The sequence below is a fragment of the Cygnus olor genome, chromosome 3 (genome assembly GCF_009769625.2).
Source record: "Cygnus olor isolate bCygOlo1 chromosome 3, bCygOlo1.pri.v2, whole genome shotgun sequence".
In the NCBI taxonomy this organism is placed as follows: Eukaryota; Metazoa; Chordata; class Aves; order Anseriformes; family Anatidae; genus Cygnus; species Cygnus olor.
The window spans coordinates 115,211,774-115,226,777 of record NC_049171.1 but is presented as its reverse complement, the minus strand read 5'-3'; the positions used below and the strand labels follow the sequence as shown (position 1 = coordinate 115,226,777).

Sequence of the window (15,004 nt, the reverse complement as noted above, 5' to 3'; positions counted from 1 at the left end):
TAACATCTGACAAGCTACATCATTTATCCTTCTTCAGTTCATCATAGAAAATCTCTTTTCTTTGAAAATACTGCTGTTTCAAGACCCCTGTGTGACCAGTATTATCTTAATTCCAATGCTTTACCCCTTTAGTTTAGCTATGTGTGCTATCAACTTTTCCCATGAGCAGTTTAGGACACAGAATGTCTTTGGTTCTGTTTTGGTACAATGCTACACAAAATAGTGTGTGGTATATGATTGGGGCTCCATAACTTTATGTTGCTCATCTAAGGAACACATGAAACGCAAACAATTAAAATCAGCTAGCGTTTATTCTGGAAGATATAAATGTGGCAGCACTGTTCAGCTGCTCCTTTGTGATGATTATTAATCATTCAGGATGCTTTATGAATTTTAAAAACTGTCCTGGCACAGTGCAGTGGGGAATGGCATACTTCATCCAGAGCTTCCAGCACTACCAGCCATAACTTATCTTTTTCTATGCAAAGACACGTAGCAAAAACTTTCCAATGAAAGATTTAGGTGTCATAACTGAATCCTGTTCTTAATTAAAAAAAAATAAATTATCTTGATACTGTACTTTTGTGAACTGTGGGAGGGGTGTGTTTTTGCCTATAGTGAGATTTAGTAGATGACACCAGGTTTTATATTGAACTTCTTTTTGTTTTATTGCTTCACAGAAGGAAGAGTTTCCCAGCTAATCAGCCTAATTAGGCTACTGTTTTTCCATCCGGTCCAGAGCTACTTTGTAAGTTACTTGTTTAAAAACTAGAAATTATAAGTGGAATAGAATTTGCAAATTCTATTCCAGTTCTATTCCTTGCGCCCTCCTTCCTCTCTTTCCGTCTCTGAGTTTAAGCTTTCAGTCCACTATTGTATCAGTCTTTTAATCAATTCCCTATAGATTAACAAGTGTATGACTTGGTTTCACATACATTATCCCATAATTAGTAAAAATAAAAGTGATTATGAGTATGAGAGAACAGGGAGGCTGTTACTTTAGCAGTTAATTTCTGGGTTTTATGTGTTTCACAGTGGTATTGGCTTATAATACTTGAAAATCACAGCCTGCTGCCAGCTTTATTATGTTTTTCTGGGGAGTGACTATAGCATGTGGGCTATGGGCTATTGCCACTGGAAAACTAGTGACTGGTAAATTCTGAGGTAGCTGATAGTAGCAATATTTCCACAAAAAGAGCCTGCTTACTTTGAGAGGAAGTAGTCGGGGATTATTACCATGTAGATGACCAACTTGTGAAGAGGAACTTCATGAAGTAGCAGATGGAAACACATTTCTGTATAGCAGGGCTGCCCAAGCAGCTAATGGGATTCCAGAAGCACTCCCAGATTGCGGGTCACCATAACAAAACTATAACGTAGGTTTGGCACTTGCCTAGCTTTTGTTTGGTTCATAGTAACCTCTGTCTCATTACAAAATCAAGCCAGCAAAAAGATCAGCTAGATGTTCCATCTAGTTCTTTCTCTTTCTAAATAGGAGACATCTTCATGATGAAATTTTGAGCTCTGTTGCCATGTGTGAGTGTCATGCAACAATTGAAGCTGAGGCAGTGCACAGCATACAGATTAATAAGAAATACTGGATATGTGTCCTAAATTGAGAGAGAGTTTTTTTGTTTTGTTTTGTTTTTTACATCCAGTCTTTTATTATATAGGTCAACAGCTATCTGAGATTTCAAGCCAATGGAATCCCTTTCCTCCAGTCATAGGAGTTGTCTGTAATCAGCATTACTCAGTTTGTTGCTACCTTACTCTGGCTCTTACAGCTTGCTCACTTTAGGAGGTATAGGTTAGAGTGTAATGCCAAAATTTTTCACCGTAGAGGATATGGTATGTAGTACACATTTTAGGATCCCATTAGGTTCACTCTGGGAGATGTAAATGACTATTCCTCCGGACAACTTCTTGTGATGCACCCAAATGTCTCGCTCCTTAAAGCATATCTGTTTATCATGGGAGCGCACTGCTGTGCTCTCTTAAGTAATCTATTAAATCCTTCTGGAAAAATTAGGGTGATGTTCCAGTGATAAACTGCGAAACACTGTGGAGCAGACAGTGTACTTATATCCTGTGGTCTGATGGTTCATTATCACCAGGGGCTCTGGATCACCAAAGCAAATCTCACTGTAAACATTGGAGAAAGTTTGAATCTTTCTCTCTTCTATCAGTACTGGGCAGACAAATTTGTGCATACCCAACCGTGAAGAAAAAGGGAGGACTATTTGGTACAGGCATTACTCAGACTTGCCTTTTTAATCCATAAATTCAACTCTAGGCCAAACAACTCAGCATTTTCTGATCTAATGTCCACAGAAAATATGGAGCTGGAAATATACCAAAGGGTATTGCTCTTTTTTTTTTTTCCCTCTTTGCTATTGGATATGATTCAAGTATCACTGTTAATGCTTAAACTGAATCTGTTTATGTTGTTATAAAGCTTAAATAAGTGATAGGGATAGTTGAAAAATGGTATCTTTTTCCTGGGAATACAGCTAGTGCTAGGCAGAGCTTACTAATACAAACTTGAGAAATTGTGGGTGGATGTTATATTCCCAAAGGGTGAAATAGTTGACAATAGCATGGCAACTGACAAACAGCAACAGAAGTTTCTTTTGGCATTCATATGGGTTGGAGAGAATACATGCTGTTCAGAAATCAAGTGGATAATGAAGTACTGGGCTACAGTAGAACAATATCCAGGCTCAGTTCAGAAAGCTTTTGTATTGTTAGCTTCAGGCGTCGTTTGGTGCATGGGTATATATTTCCTAAATGAAAATGTGTGTCTTTATTGAAATTTCAAAATACCAAACATGATCAGGTTATGTTAGGGCTTACTTTTAAATTAGTGTTATTTAAGAAGTATAAACCAGTATTTCAGTATCTATTATAGGTGTTATTCTATTTATCTAAAAACAAACAAGCTGTAGCATCTAAGTCCAGTGCTAAATCTCTAACAAAAGATTCTGTGCTCTATGAGGGTTTATCTTAATCAACTGTTTGTATTCTGTAATTAAGCCTTATGATGGTTTTACTGGCCTTGAATATTTTGTGTGCAGCTCAGAAGCCTGTTTGAACCTTTCTCAGAATTATACTTTTTTTTTTTTGCTGCAAGACTGAAAGTTTAAAAACCTGCATGTGAGATCCTTGCAATAAGGCAGCAATTAGTAAACTTTCTTTTATGTAAGTACACGAGTACACAATGGTTGAGATCTGTTTAGTACAGAAGTTTGCTGAAAATATTGGAAAAGAGAGCTTGTATCCAATGAGCATTTTTTTAAAAAAATAGGGAACATTTAAAACATTTCTTTTCATCTGTTGCTATGTCTGGTGCTTCCTGCATTATAAAATGACATGGTGGCTTTACAACAATTAACAAACTCCTTGCATTGATATGCCCTTGGTGCTTCAGTGTGAGTTGCCTGGCAATGTCAGGCTGCCAATACAGACAGAGCTTTTGTCTTGGAAGGATATGTATGTCACCTTTCTATCAGATGTTACCGCATTTGGTCCTAAATCCACTTCATAAATGCTTAGAAGTTCAGTAGTCTTCTGTGTATTTTCTTTTCTTTTTCTCCCTGCAACTTCTCTTTGTTACAGTTAATTGTTTGAAGACCAGCATGCCACATTTTATTGTGGTCAGGATGAGTAACAAAAGCAACCAGGGCATGCGGTTTGTTACAAAAACTTGAGTAGCCCTTTGTGAAATTTAACATCAGTTGCTACAAAAAAAAAAATTACTTGCCCTTTCTTTCTGTTTATCAAGTGTATCGTACCTTGATGTTCTGTGCTACAGGCAGTGTTTTGTATTCTGTTTGCAGAGCTGGTGAAGTCTAAATGTTTCATAAAAGCCTCATGGGGAGCAGGAGCCAAGCAATTTCTCCTTCATGCTAGTAGCAGGGTTATTAAGGCTTCATAACTTCTTACTCAGAGGTAGGAGCAGGGGAAAAGAAGGTGGGCTAGATTTGCAGAATTAGGGAAAACAAATGAACAAAAAACGGAACAGAAAACAAAAACACAAGCTGCAATTTATTGCTGTAATTCTAATCTAATTTACTGAGTCATTTTTCTGGCTGAAAGGTTTTGTGTTTTCATGCTGTACTGTTTCGATGGTTCTGAAGCCATCATAAAAATGAAGGGAAACCTGGAGGAAAAAATACAGAGATAGGCGTAAGCAGCAATCCCACTGCTGTCCCTCCTCAGATATCCATGCCTAGGTTCCAAGGGTGGAAGTTTAGTCAGAGCTAGCAGATTAGATTATATATCTGTTAGCATGGGTTTGTGTTATTTAGAGCTTGTTCTTATGAATGTGTAATAAATAGACTATACAAACTCATGAAAGAAATGCCCACCAAGGGAAACATTTAACATAAAAATGCTGCCTGTGGCTAAAAGATGGGGGGCACCAAAATACAGAAGAATGTTCTGAGAAAAGTGTAGTTATACACCTGGTCTGATCAGATATGTTCCCCTAGGTATCATCTCATGGCCACCATTGGTGGTAAAATCTTTATTAGACCTTCTATGATCGTTGTATTATTGGGTGCACACATCTTTAATGGTTAAATCCAGTGGTTCATTGATTCTCTTCAGAAATTAAAAAAATAAAAATAAAAATAAATGCACAGGTATATCCTTAGCTAGTGTAAGGCACAACATACACCAGACTACAGGGGACTCCTAGAGGGAGCAAAAGGCATTTCTGTCTGGCATTTGCTTTCCTCTGCTCCCATGTCGGACAAGCTCTGTTTGTTGCCATCCTGTGGACTCCGTCCCTGTAATCAGTAGCGAGCACAAAGATAGGGGTGTATATTTGGTCCCTCCACAGAGAGAAAAAGGTAAGAGCTGATTGTGCCCCCTCAAGATCCATGCTTGTAAAACTGGCATCCTTCAGTCCTAATGTTTTGGTGAATTCACTCCTGCTCAGCACTTTAGTAATAAAGATGCCACTATGCAGGTGCCCTGTTATTTCTTCTTGTTAGTTGGAGGAAGGACAAATCTAGAGAGTATGTGGCTTTGGGCACCTTAGGTAATAGCTGGAGATCACAGTCCAGCAAGATGTTCATCAGATGTATACCTCTCATCCTCTTTTGTGTTTCCCTGGTAAAAGAGTAGGTATGCAAAGGGCCTGACGTTTATGCAGCAGGCAGAGAACTTGTTTGATGATTAAATGAAGCTTGTGCGGAGCCAAGTGCTAGCAATGACTATACCCCACCGTTCAAAGAGCTATGGTCAAGACCTCTGTGATCTGTCAGATTGGTTTCCTATAATACACAACAATGCTACTATTTGGTGGCATGTTTGTATCCCCTCTGAATTGATGTGGACCTCTCTGTACAGACACTGTCAGTTTCTAGTGGGTCTCCAAGCACGTAGGTGCTTACCCTTAAGCACTTAGGTACTTAACAAGTGAACTCATAAATTCAGATGGTTACAACATACACGTTAAATTAAAGGTATCAGTCAGGCATCTATCAAGTTCAGCCCTTTCTGTCTAGAGCACTTCTCCAAGCTGCTGAGGTACAAAAAAAAAACAAACAGAACAACAACAAACATCCAAATCCACAGACTTGACTGTATAGCTTAGATATTATTAGCAGTCAGTGGTGTTGCTTGAGTTAGTGAGCCTTTAACAACTTGGTCTTAAGATATTTCTGTTGTACCATAATACTGTAGTATATAAAACCCAGGTATATAGAGAGGCCCAGGATTTCATTGGGTTTGAAAGAAGACAAACACGCTACAGGAGACATTTGCCATCCAGAACTGAAATAAACTATGATCAAGGAATGACTTGGAAGAGTTAAAATTGGGAAGCTCAGACCTAAGGAAGTAAGGGTGTGGTTTTCTGGAAATGCCTAAGTACTTGCAGCTGTAAGTGGAGGTGCCTCATTTTAGGATTGAATCCTGTAATTTTCTGCGTGCTTGTTCAGACTGTTGAAAATGAATGAAATAAGTAGAAATCCTTATATGCCAATTTAGTTTTTTTCTCTTGTTTTCTTTTGCAACTCTCTCTTTTCTTTCACATCTCACAGAAAAAATTATATGGCAATTTGTTTAATTATCCTTGGAAATTCATAACAATGACTGATTTACATTCAAGAAAGCAAGTTTATTTAGTGCAGGAACTATGCAAGGCTCAAAACTCTTTAAGATTTTCTCAATTTTGGTCCCTAAGAAGTCTGATTATTTCTGCATGTGTATAACACATACTGCCTGTATGTATACAAATGCATATTTTCTTCATAGAAACAATTTGTGCATGTGGCTTCTTGCCAAGAGAACAGTTTTCCCGACACTTAGTGTATCTACTTGTCTCAGTCTGTCAGTTTAACTCAGCAGAAAACTTGCAGAGGACTTGTTTGTAGGTAAAACATCTCTGAGTAACACTTTGACCCTGTGCTGGGGACATTAGTCATGGAGGCTGGCAGTATTAGCATGGAGAAGGAGAAAGAAAAACCCAACACAAGCCATCTGGTTGCACTCCATTTAATGCAGGCATTTCCCTGATGACCCCCCAAAGTAAATACTAATAAATGTTTTTAGAAAGTTCTCTTTGCTCTACACTGCTCTCTGCTTGTAGAGAGAAATGCTATGGAAAATAGCATGCTCTGCAAATCTGCTATGCAGATATACAAGTGGATTTTCAGGAGGTTAGTCTTCTAGTTTTTATCATCTTTTAACCTTCAGTAAAGACATATCTTTTGTTGTTTTTTTCATTTGTTTTCAGTCTGCATCTTACTCTAGAAGTAGGTGATCTTCTAGTAGAATCTATCTTGGACTCAGCTGGAAAAATGTTTCAACTTTTGCATGTTCTGATTATCAGGAATGAAAGCTTTATTTCATAGCGGCCAAGGGAATTGTAACTCTTCAGTTGTGCTCACTGGTGAAAATGTACAGCCAAAAATATGAGATATAAGATCTTTTGCTGGACTACTTATGAGTCGATCTGGGATGACAGAGCCTATTTCAGGCCAGCAGTCATTCTAAGGTTTCCATGGAGATTAATGATGTCAGAGGAGCAACATCTGAGTGCAGTTTGCTAAAAAGCAAGGCTATATTATGCTATAGTGGAGAAGTGTTGTCTTTTTGTATTTTTGTAAACTCACAGACTAGTAGAGCATGTTCTCCCGGTGGATTGCAATTTGGTTTTGATTTGTGTTGACTCTCAGCTGAAGTAATGCTTCTGCGATGTGGTTGTTTTCCTGCACTTCACCTCAGTGCTGTAAGTGATGATTTCAGACTCTGAGATTGTACTATCTCATATACCATCTGTTTGAGCTTTGATTGCTGTTCTCTTTGCTTGCATATTTTGTGTATTCTCATATTATCTTATTGAACTGTCTGGCGTTTTCTGCTTGCACTGAATTGCATGTCTTAAGGGTGATGCCTAGGTTTCCCTGTGAGTATATTTGCAATGCATGAGCACCAAAATTAGAGTATTTTACTGCTCTTGAGTTTTCTGAAACTTAGAAGCTGCCGTGAAAGATAGTAGGAGTAAGAGGGGGAAAAGTGGCAGAGGGAAAAAATACAACAGTTGTAAGCCTAATGCAGACATAATTTAAAGCTAAAATTTGACCCTCTAGAATTTGAATGCTGTTACCATTGCCTGAAGTCTTATATAGATTAAAATGTCACTCTGCTGTGGAGAGGTTACTGACAAGGAACCATGCATTAATAATGGAGACATAACATTTTCTTATGGGGGACTTGTGAAGGGAGGGAGTCAGAGATCTCAAGGTACCTTGGGACCACTGAAATTCCTGAATAGCCATTCCTGAGTGGGAAGCAGGCCATGCAAGCAATGCGGATTCCTCATTTTTGCTTAGCTGTCCCAGTTCCACAGCTGTGGCTTTGGTGTGGGTTATTTGAGGGGTTCTTGTATTTAATGTTATCAAAAAAAAAAAAAAGTCAGCAAGCATTACTTAAATTTGGCCTTTTTTCAGACTTTAACAGAAAATGGGGAAGAAAAGACTTAAAAAAAAGTCTTAAGATTTTATGCTTAAGTTTAATTCAGTTTTATTACTAAGCCACCTGTTGCTTCTATAACTGTGTTACTTATATAAAGGTGCTTTTGCGTACATGCACACATACTGAGACACAATCAGAAAACGGTCACGATGGCAAACAACGTCAAGTCTCTGCTTTGCCTGTTTTTTTTTTCCAGAAGATTATTCAATAGAGAACAGTCTGTTCCTGAACTTGTACTGTGCTTCAGTCACCATACTTACATCTTGTTTCTTAACTGTAGTTGTAACAGAAATATCTTTTGCGTAGCGGGGAAACACCAGGCTATGTAAACTTGCTTTTATGACTTGCACAGATTAGCAAAACATACTCATTTTTTAGAGAATTTATTTCTTAGAAAGCGAAGTGACAAGGTACCTCAGAGCTCAGATCCTTTTATGACTGAGTTCAGCAGAAAAGGAATTTCTTACCTCCTCCTGCCATTGGCCAGCTTCTAAATTCCTAAAGTGCAAAGCTTACACAGCAGGAGAGTGGTCTACTCGCATACAGACCAACTGAAAGCTCCTCCTGAAAATAGGGACCTGTTAATACATTCCACATGTTCTGTCCCATTTTTTTCAAATTGATTATTTTGAAAAGCTAAGTAAGCCTATCTTTATTTTGCAGGAAATGTTTGGTGCCATTAGGCAGCAATGCTGTTGAAAAGAACAGAGCTGGAACAGCTTTTGATAATGTCCTCTGAGAAATGGCCAATTGCTGTACAAGTGATACGAACAGGACTGTTTGTTCTCACTGGGTGCTGAGCACTTGAAAATTCAGGCACTTCGCTCATGAGCCTAAAAAGGAGTGAAATTCTCTTGAAGCCTTAAGTATTGAGCAGCTTTGAAAATCTGGCCCTCTTTGTGTACTATGATGTGTTACATGACTCTTGGTACAGTAAAGCAGTTATAAGTGTCTAACCATTACCCAGAGGGCTCAAGTTTTCATTTTTTTTCTTGACCTAAAAAAGGGAAAATCCTGTTCTGAGATAATGTCCTGCGCAGCAATATAGTGGGTTACTGAGTTTCATACTTGGATAGCAGGAGTTACCACGATGTGGGAAGTGAAGCCTGGGTGAAGCAGCTACAGGCTGTAGTCTTGTTATTTCCTGCAAAAGATAAAGGTTTAATGAAATATTCTGTAATCCATAACGGTGTTGAAGCACCTTTGTGATTGGTAAATGGACTGAGGAACTGTGGAGTAGAGGAAAGTTATGGAGAAAGAATATTGTTCCATATGTTTTTAAGTACATTCCTTTAGGAGAATAATTTTTCACATCTACTGAGTCATGCAGATGGTTGCATAATTGATTGACATTTTATATGTGAGTATCCTCCCATCCATCTAAATTCCTCCCTTCACACAATGCCTTTTTACTCAGTTCTGTTACTAGCATACCATGTTTGGCAATGTTTTGGTATGCAGAGTTTACTTGACCAAATACAAAGTTTATTCAAATAAAAATCAAAGAGAAATTAAATCAAATATAAAGTCGTTGCCTGACAAACACAGAGATAGGAATCCCTATGCCTGCAGCAGAACATAGCATCTTTTAAAATATTGCTGCTTTTTAGTATTTTGCTGTAAAAGAAAGAATAGTCTGATGTCTGTTTCCTCCTCCTTGTACTCTCATGACGTGCCAACATTTCTCTTCTCTTTGCCTGTTATGCCGGTGCTTTGGCAGTGACAGAGCCTGTATAGGTACTGACCTCTGTACCTCTACTGGTGGGCTGTCCAGTATTGCGAGGCACCTCCCCTCATGGGAATCCCTGAGCTTAGACAGAAAGAGAAGAAAGGGGAAAGTTTCTTCCCAGACCAGGCTGACCAAGTCCTTCAATGTCTGAGGGTTTTTGTTGTCGGTTTTTTTTTGGTGTTGGGTTTGGGGTTTTGTTTTGTTTTGATTTTAGAATTAATTTCCCTTTTCCCCAAGAAGCAAGAAGGATTTTTTGCACAGGAACCTTATAAAACTGGTATTTAAAAGGTAGATGCATAAAGCACAGACTACAAAGGAACATCAAACAGTCTGAATTAAGCTGTAGCCACATCAGATCTTGGTTGGCAGGAATTAGGAGGGGCTCTAATTGTGTAGGAATGACAGCTAGGACTTACAGAGTTGGATGTCTCACATGAACAGTCCTAAACACGAAGATCATAATTTCTCTTTTTCACTTTAGAGGCGTGAATGCTGTGCCCTTCAAGCCCAGCATTTATGTATGAAAGTAGACATTTTTAAGAGCAAATAGCTCTGCAAATAGCTGCATGGCTGACTAGTTGTTTATTCTCAGCACGATTGTCTGCATGCAGAGTTTTGCAGGTGCAGCCAACACTTGAACATTTTTCCCATGCTCTTTGGCCATTGCGTCCTTTAGGACAGGGCCCTGAAAGTTGATATCTGATACTCTGTTTTGTTAATTTTGGTATGCCACTGTAATAGTGTTTGTTTGCTGCTTGGCTTTTCAGTTTTAGGATCAAATAACTCACTTAGTCCAAGATTTTCATATTCCCTACATCATGAAAGATCCAAAAATTAAAAAGTCACCTGTTATTTACATACCCTTAAGAAAGTAGCATTTTTAATTAAATGGTGCTTGGTTTGTGTTTCGATGTAGTGGCATCAAAAATACTTGATGTGTTAATATGCTCTTCAATTTATAAATGGGTGTTTTGCTTCTGTGTTTAAAAAAAAAGTAAAAGGGTTACTATTTAGAATTTGTTCGGTACTAGGTGTCTTGATAGTACTCTAACATATACAGAACCAGAATGAACAGTCCTTGGCTCTTACAGTTTGTACTCAATAAGGTGGTTGAAGTTGCGTTGAGTCAGTTATGTCCATTTCTCCATAGAAAATCACCTAGATTAGACAGAGCTTTAGACTTTGGAAGACTACTCCTTGTATACTTAGAGTTTTACACTGAAGTTCTCCAAAGATTTTGAATCAGTGAGTATGCTCCAGCCTCTCTTTATCCTCATAGTGCTACCATTGAAGAAGGAAAATCATAACCTTATATTTCTGCTGTAGAAATGCAGCATGAGCAGTGTTGCCTGGAGTGGCACAGGGCCTGCAGTCAAGTTGGTAATTGAACCAGGGTCTGACCTGAATCTTTGTAGGCCGTGTCTGTGAGGCAAGCCTCCCTGCCTGATACAGTTTAAAATGGCTCATGAACAGTCAAAGATAAAGGAGGGAGAACGGAAATTGCCATGAACAGTGGAGTCAGAAGGACATGAGCAATTTGTGTTTGGAGAAGGGAGACACGGGACAAAAGAAGTATGATGATAAAGGAGAAGATGAAATGAGATGGGTGTGAGAGTCTGGAAAGGAGACAGTGGCTTGAATCACAGCAGTGGAGCCAACCAATTCAGCAAGAGGGGAGGTCTGTGAAGAGCTGGGAGATGTCTGAACAGAGAAGGGGACAGGCAGAAAAGGGAAACGTCTTGGGCAGAAAAGGGAAACGTCTTGGGGAAGGTGCACAGAGGGCAACAGAGCCTCTGTTATGCTTGCTATACAGGATTGCTTCCCTCATCCTAGGGACTGGGAGGTGTGGCTGCAAACGTCAGAAAAATCAGGAGAAGATCAAGAGAAAAAAAAAAAGCTCAAATATAATCTGCATTTAGCTTCAACATTGCTATTTCTGTTTCAGTACTAAAAATATGGCTTCCGTGTCCAAAAGCTTTTCTGTTTTCTTTTCAGCTATTCTCAGTTAAAGAAACTGGACAAAATCTGCAAATTTCATCTCACTGTGCTAACTTTATCCATACACATCATGTAGTTAATTAGAAACTGCAAAACCTGGTAGAAATATGTAGATTTTCTCTCCTTCTGCAAAATAGCTTCTATATATATGTGTTTCTTTAAAATCCAGGCATACTCTTCTGGTTTTTGAAGTCTATGGGAAAACAGTGAAGAAAACATCAGGGCCACATGAGGGAATTCCATATTTATTTTTGGCATTTAATTTCCTTGAAGGGGAGGATCCTGTTGACGCAGAACATTTCTTTATTTTTTTCCAACTTGCAAATGTTGTTGAAGCATTAAAAGTTAGTTCCTTGTTGTCAAGATTCCAGAATGAATGTTTGCATAGTAGACTGGATGTAATATTTGTGTAACTTTGAAAACGGCTTTTGGGCTGGTGTCTCATATGCAGGATATAAAGCTGTATCATCAGGAAAAAAAAATATTACCTCTGAAATGCACATTGCATGTACAGAATTAATCAGCTCAGAAACAGATGATATACCACAGTCATTGAAGTGCCATGTACAAAACACTAGTAATATAAAACCAGAGGTTCGTGCTGGTGCAGCCGTTTTCCTTTTATATGTAAAATATGGTTTGTTGTAGCTAAGGACTCAGGCTTGACTTACTGTGATTTTGCCATTGCAAATCTCAGGCCTTGGCATAAAACTGAGAATTAGAGCTTTGGAAGATAATACTTCATATACAGGAAAGGTAATTGTTGTATTTCAATCTAAAACCCTTATTTGGAACATCTGAAAAATTGTAGACATAGTAATTTACCACCTGTAGTAAATGACTCCAAAATAATCATTTCTCAAAGAAAATTGACAAAGAAATGCCTTGGCTTCAACCTCCCATTTCTGGGTTAGGGGTTACTGTTCCCTGACAGAGGAGTAGAGAAGTCTGTGGTATTTCCAAGGGCTATCACAGCATCCATAGAGGCTGCATTTTGCTCTACAGTGCCTAAAATGGATCTCCTGAGTTCATCTGTGACTGCCCTGGTACTTTTCCTGGTTGTGATCACAAAGATAATTGGATAAACACAGGAAGAATGTTTATTTTTCTACAGGGTGTTTTGAAGGAGGGATGGATTAATTCCTTTTCTTGATCCAGCTTTTGCAGTCCACTTAAAAATGGGATTCTGATTAGATTCTTCGTGAGGAAATTACACATTGAGCTGTAGATGTAACTATTTTCAGAAGTCTACCAACCCATCCTTGTACAGCTAAAAATGGCTTGTCTTGCCACAGACAGAGGGAATACAAGATATGCAAGCAGCTAGCCAGTCAGGCCAGGCTGTCTTGCTCTTTAAAGATTATATTGCTGGAATTCTTTTAAATACTCTTCTTCACAGAGTCCATGCAAATTAGCTAATTACCAGCCTCTGCGTAGGCTTCCACGAGTGCTGAATAGTGGAACAGAATGATTTAATTTCTCTAACATACTCTCTTGGCACTTTTGCATGCAGAATATGTTGCTCTAAAGTATCCCTTGATACTAGATCCTTGGCAGTGTTCCAAAAGGAGTTCCAGTTTAAAGCCATTCAACGTAATTCAGGGTTTGGTAAACCTGGATTTGTCACCTTCCCTGCATTGTATAATTTTACCGTCCGTAAGATGGGCTTTCCTCTTCTGTTACAGAGATAGAGATCATCTTATGTAAGTGTTTAAACTGTGAATCAGAGAGTATAGCTGGCACTGATTATGCATGTGATATTCTCTTGGGAGAGTAATTAAACTGAGGTGGAGTGATCATATGAATCTTAATTTTTGCCAATTCATTATACTTTCTAAAATGACTATATAGAGCTCTCTGTTACATCTTTCATTGTCACTTTCAGTTTTTAATTGTGCTTATTTTGAAACACATGCCACTGTCAGACAGTAGTAGCATATGCTAATTTCCCATAGAAATTCCTGCAAAAGAGTTTGTATATAAGGCAAAGGAACATTCTGAGTGGCTGAGTGTAAATTATTTAAATCACAAAATTTTGGGATGTGGCCAGATTTAAGCTATCAGGAAAAGGAATTTGGTCAAGAGGTTTCTACTCAGCAGTTGTGTCCTAATCCTAGAAACACTTTCAATATTTGTTAACTCATTAATTTTACTGCAACTACCAAATAAATATGAGAGCATGCCTTGAGCCTCGGGCAGGCAGTAGTGTTTATACGTAATTTAGAATAGGTCTTGGCAATCAAGAAGAAGTTGTAGATCAACTAATTAAATGTTGTTGGTTGCCTGTCATCTTATTACAGTGTTTCAGTGACTGGTGTATAAATTTTCAGAGATACCATAATTTCAAATTGAGAAAATTGATTTTACTTTTCATTATGTGTAATAGTTAAACAATAGTGTTTTCTCCCAACAAAACGGTAAACATAGAAGAAAAGTGTGTATTCCAAGTTCAGAAGATCAGTGTACTGATCATTTCTTTGCTTAGTAGAGGTTTCCGTTGTTGCATCTTTGAAAAATTATGGATTAAGACCCCATTTGAATTTATTTCAAATGCATCAATCTCATAAATACCAGAATAAGTGGGGTGGGGGGAACAAAACTAAACATGTGAATACTTGTGCAGTGAAACTAGATATAATCCGTGTAGTTAACCTTTTGCAGACACTTGTAGATCATAGTATTTAGGTCATTGTTGGACCATGGTAACCACATCTTTGCTTAGATGGGACTATATGTAGATCTGTTTTGAAAAGCTCATTCTTCTTTAATTCCTTGCATCCTTTTAATCTAGGCTGAAGCTGAATAGAAAAGTTTAGGTAGTAAAACTCATGCAAGTATTATGTTAGTGGCATGATAATAGGGGTGGTATGGAAAAGTGCTTTGGTCCTGATCTGTATTCTGTTTTAAACAGTTAAAAGCAGATGTCTGGCACTAAGTTAAAATTAAGTGTATTTTGCAGCTCCTGAAGAGCAAGTGATGACTGCTTACTGTATACCAGAACAGATTATCTCAGTATTATCCTACCTAGGACCTGAGACATCCTGTTTGTTGTGCTGTGCAGCAGGTGTTTGATAGCTTTGCAAGCTCAACTGTGTCCAGTTTTGGTATCAACCTCTGTGCTATGCAGCAAGTGGCAGGTTGCCAGACTGCAGATACCTGCTGTACTTCGGGACAGCACCAGTGGGATCTGCAGGTCTCTCCTGCACGTGCATGCCCAGCTCTCCCATGGGAATGTGTTTGTCTCCTGTCAGACATCGGGAGCTCTTGTAGGCAGATTTGACGAAGTGCATT

The 15,004-nt window shown here is 38.4% G+C and overlaps 1 protein-coding gene across 11 annotated transcripts in view; it reads left to right on the top strand.

Annotated features, from left to right (window-relative positions):
• PLCB4 (phospholipase C beta 4) overlaps window positions 1–15,004 on the top strand; it is a 200,677-nt gene that overhangs the window by 73,128 nt on the left and 112,545 nt on the right. For 2 of the 11 annotated variants that reach the window (XM_040551652.1, XM_040551651.1), the window contains exon 3: window positions 681–748. The exons of 8 other annotated variants lie outside the window; for them this stretch is intronic. Coding sequence is in view for 1 of the 3 variants with exons in the window: in XM_040551650.1 (XP_040407584.1) it covers window positions 7,207–7,240 (34 nt within the window). In the remaining 2 variants the exon portion in view is untranslated. Of the gene's footprint in view, window positions 1–680; window positions 749–7,016; window positions 7,241–15,004 lie in introns of those variants that run through there. One more of the 11 variants, XM_040551650.1, reaches the window with a different exon arrangement.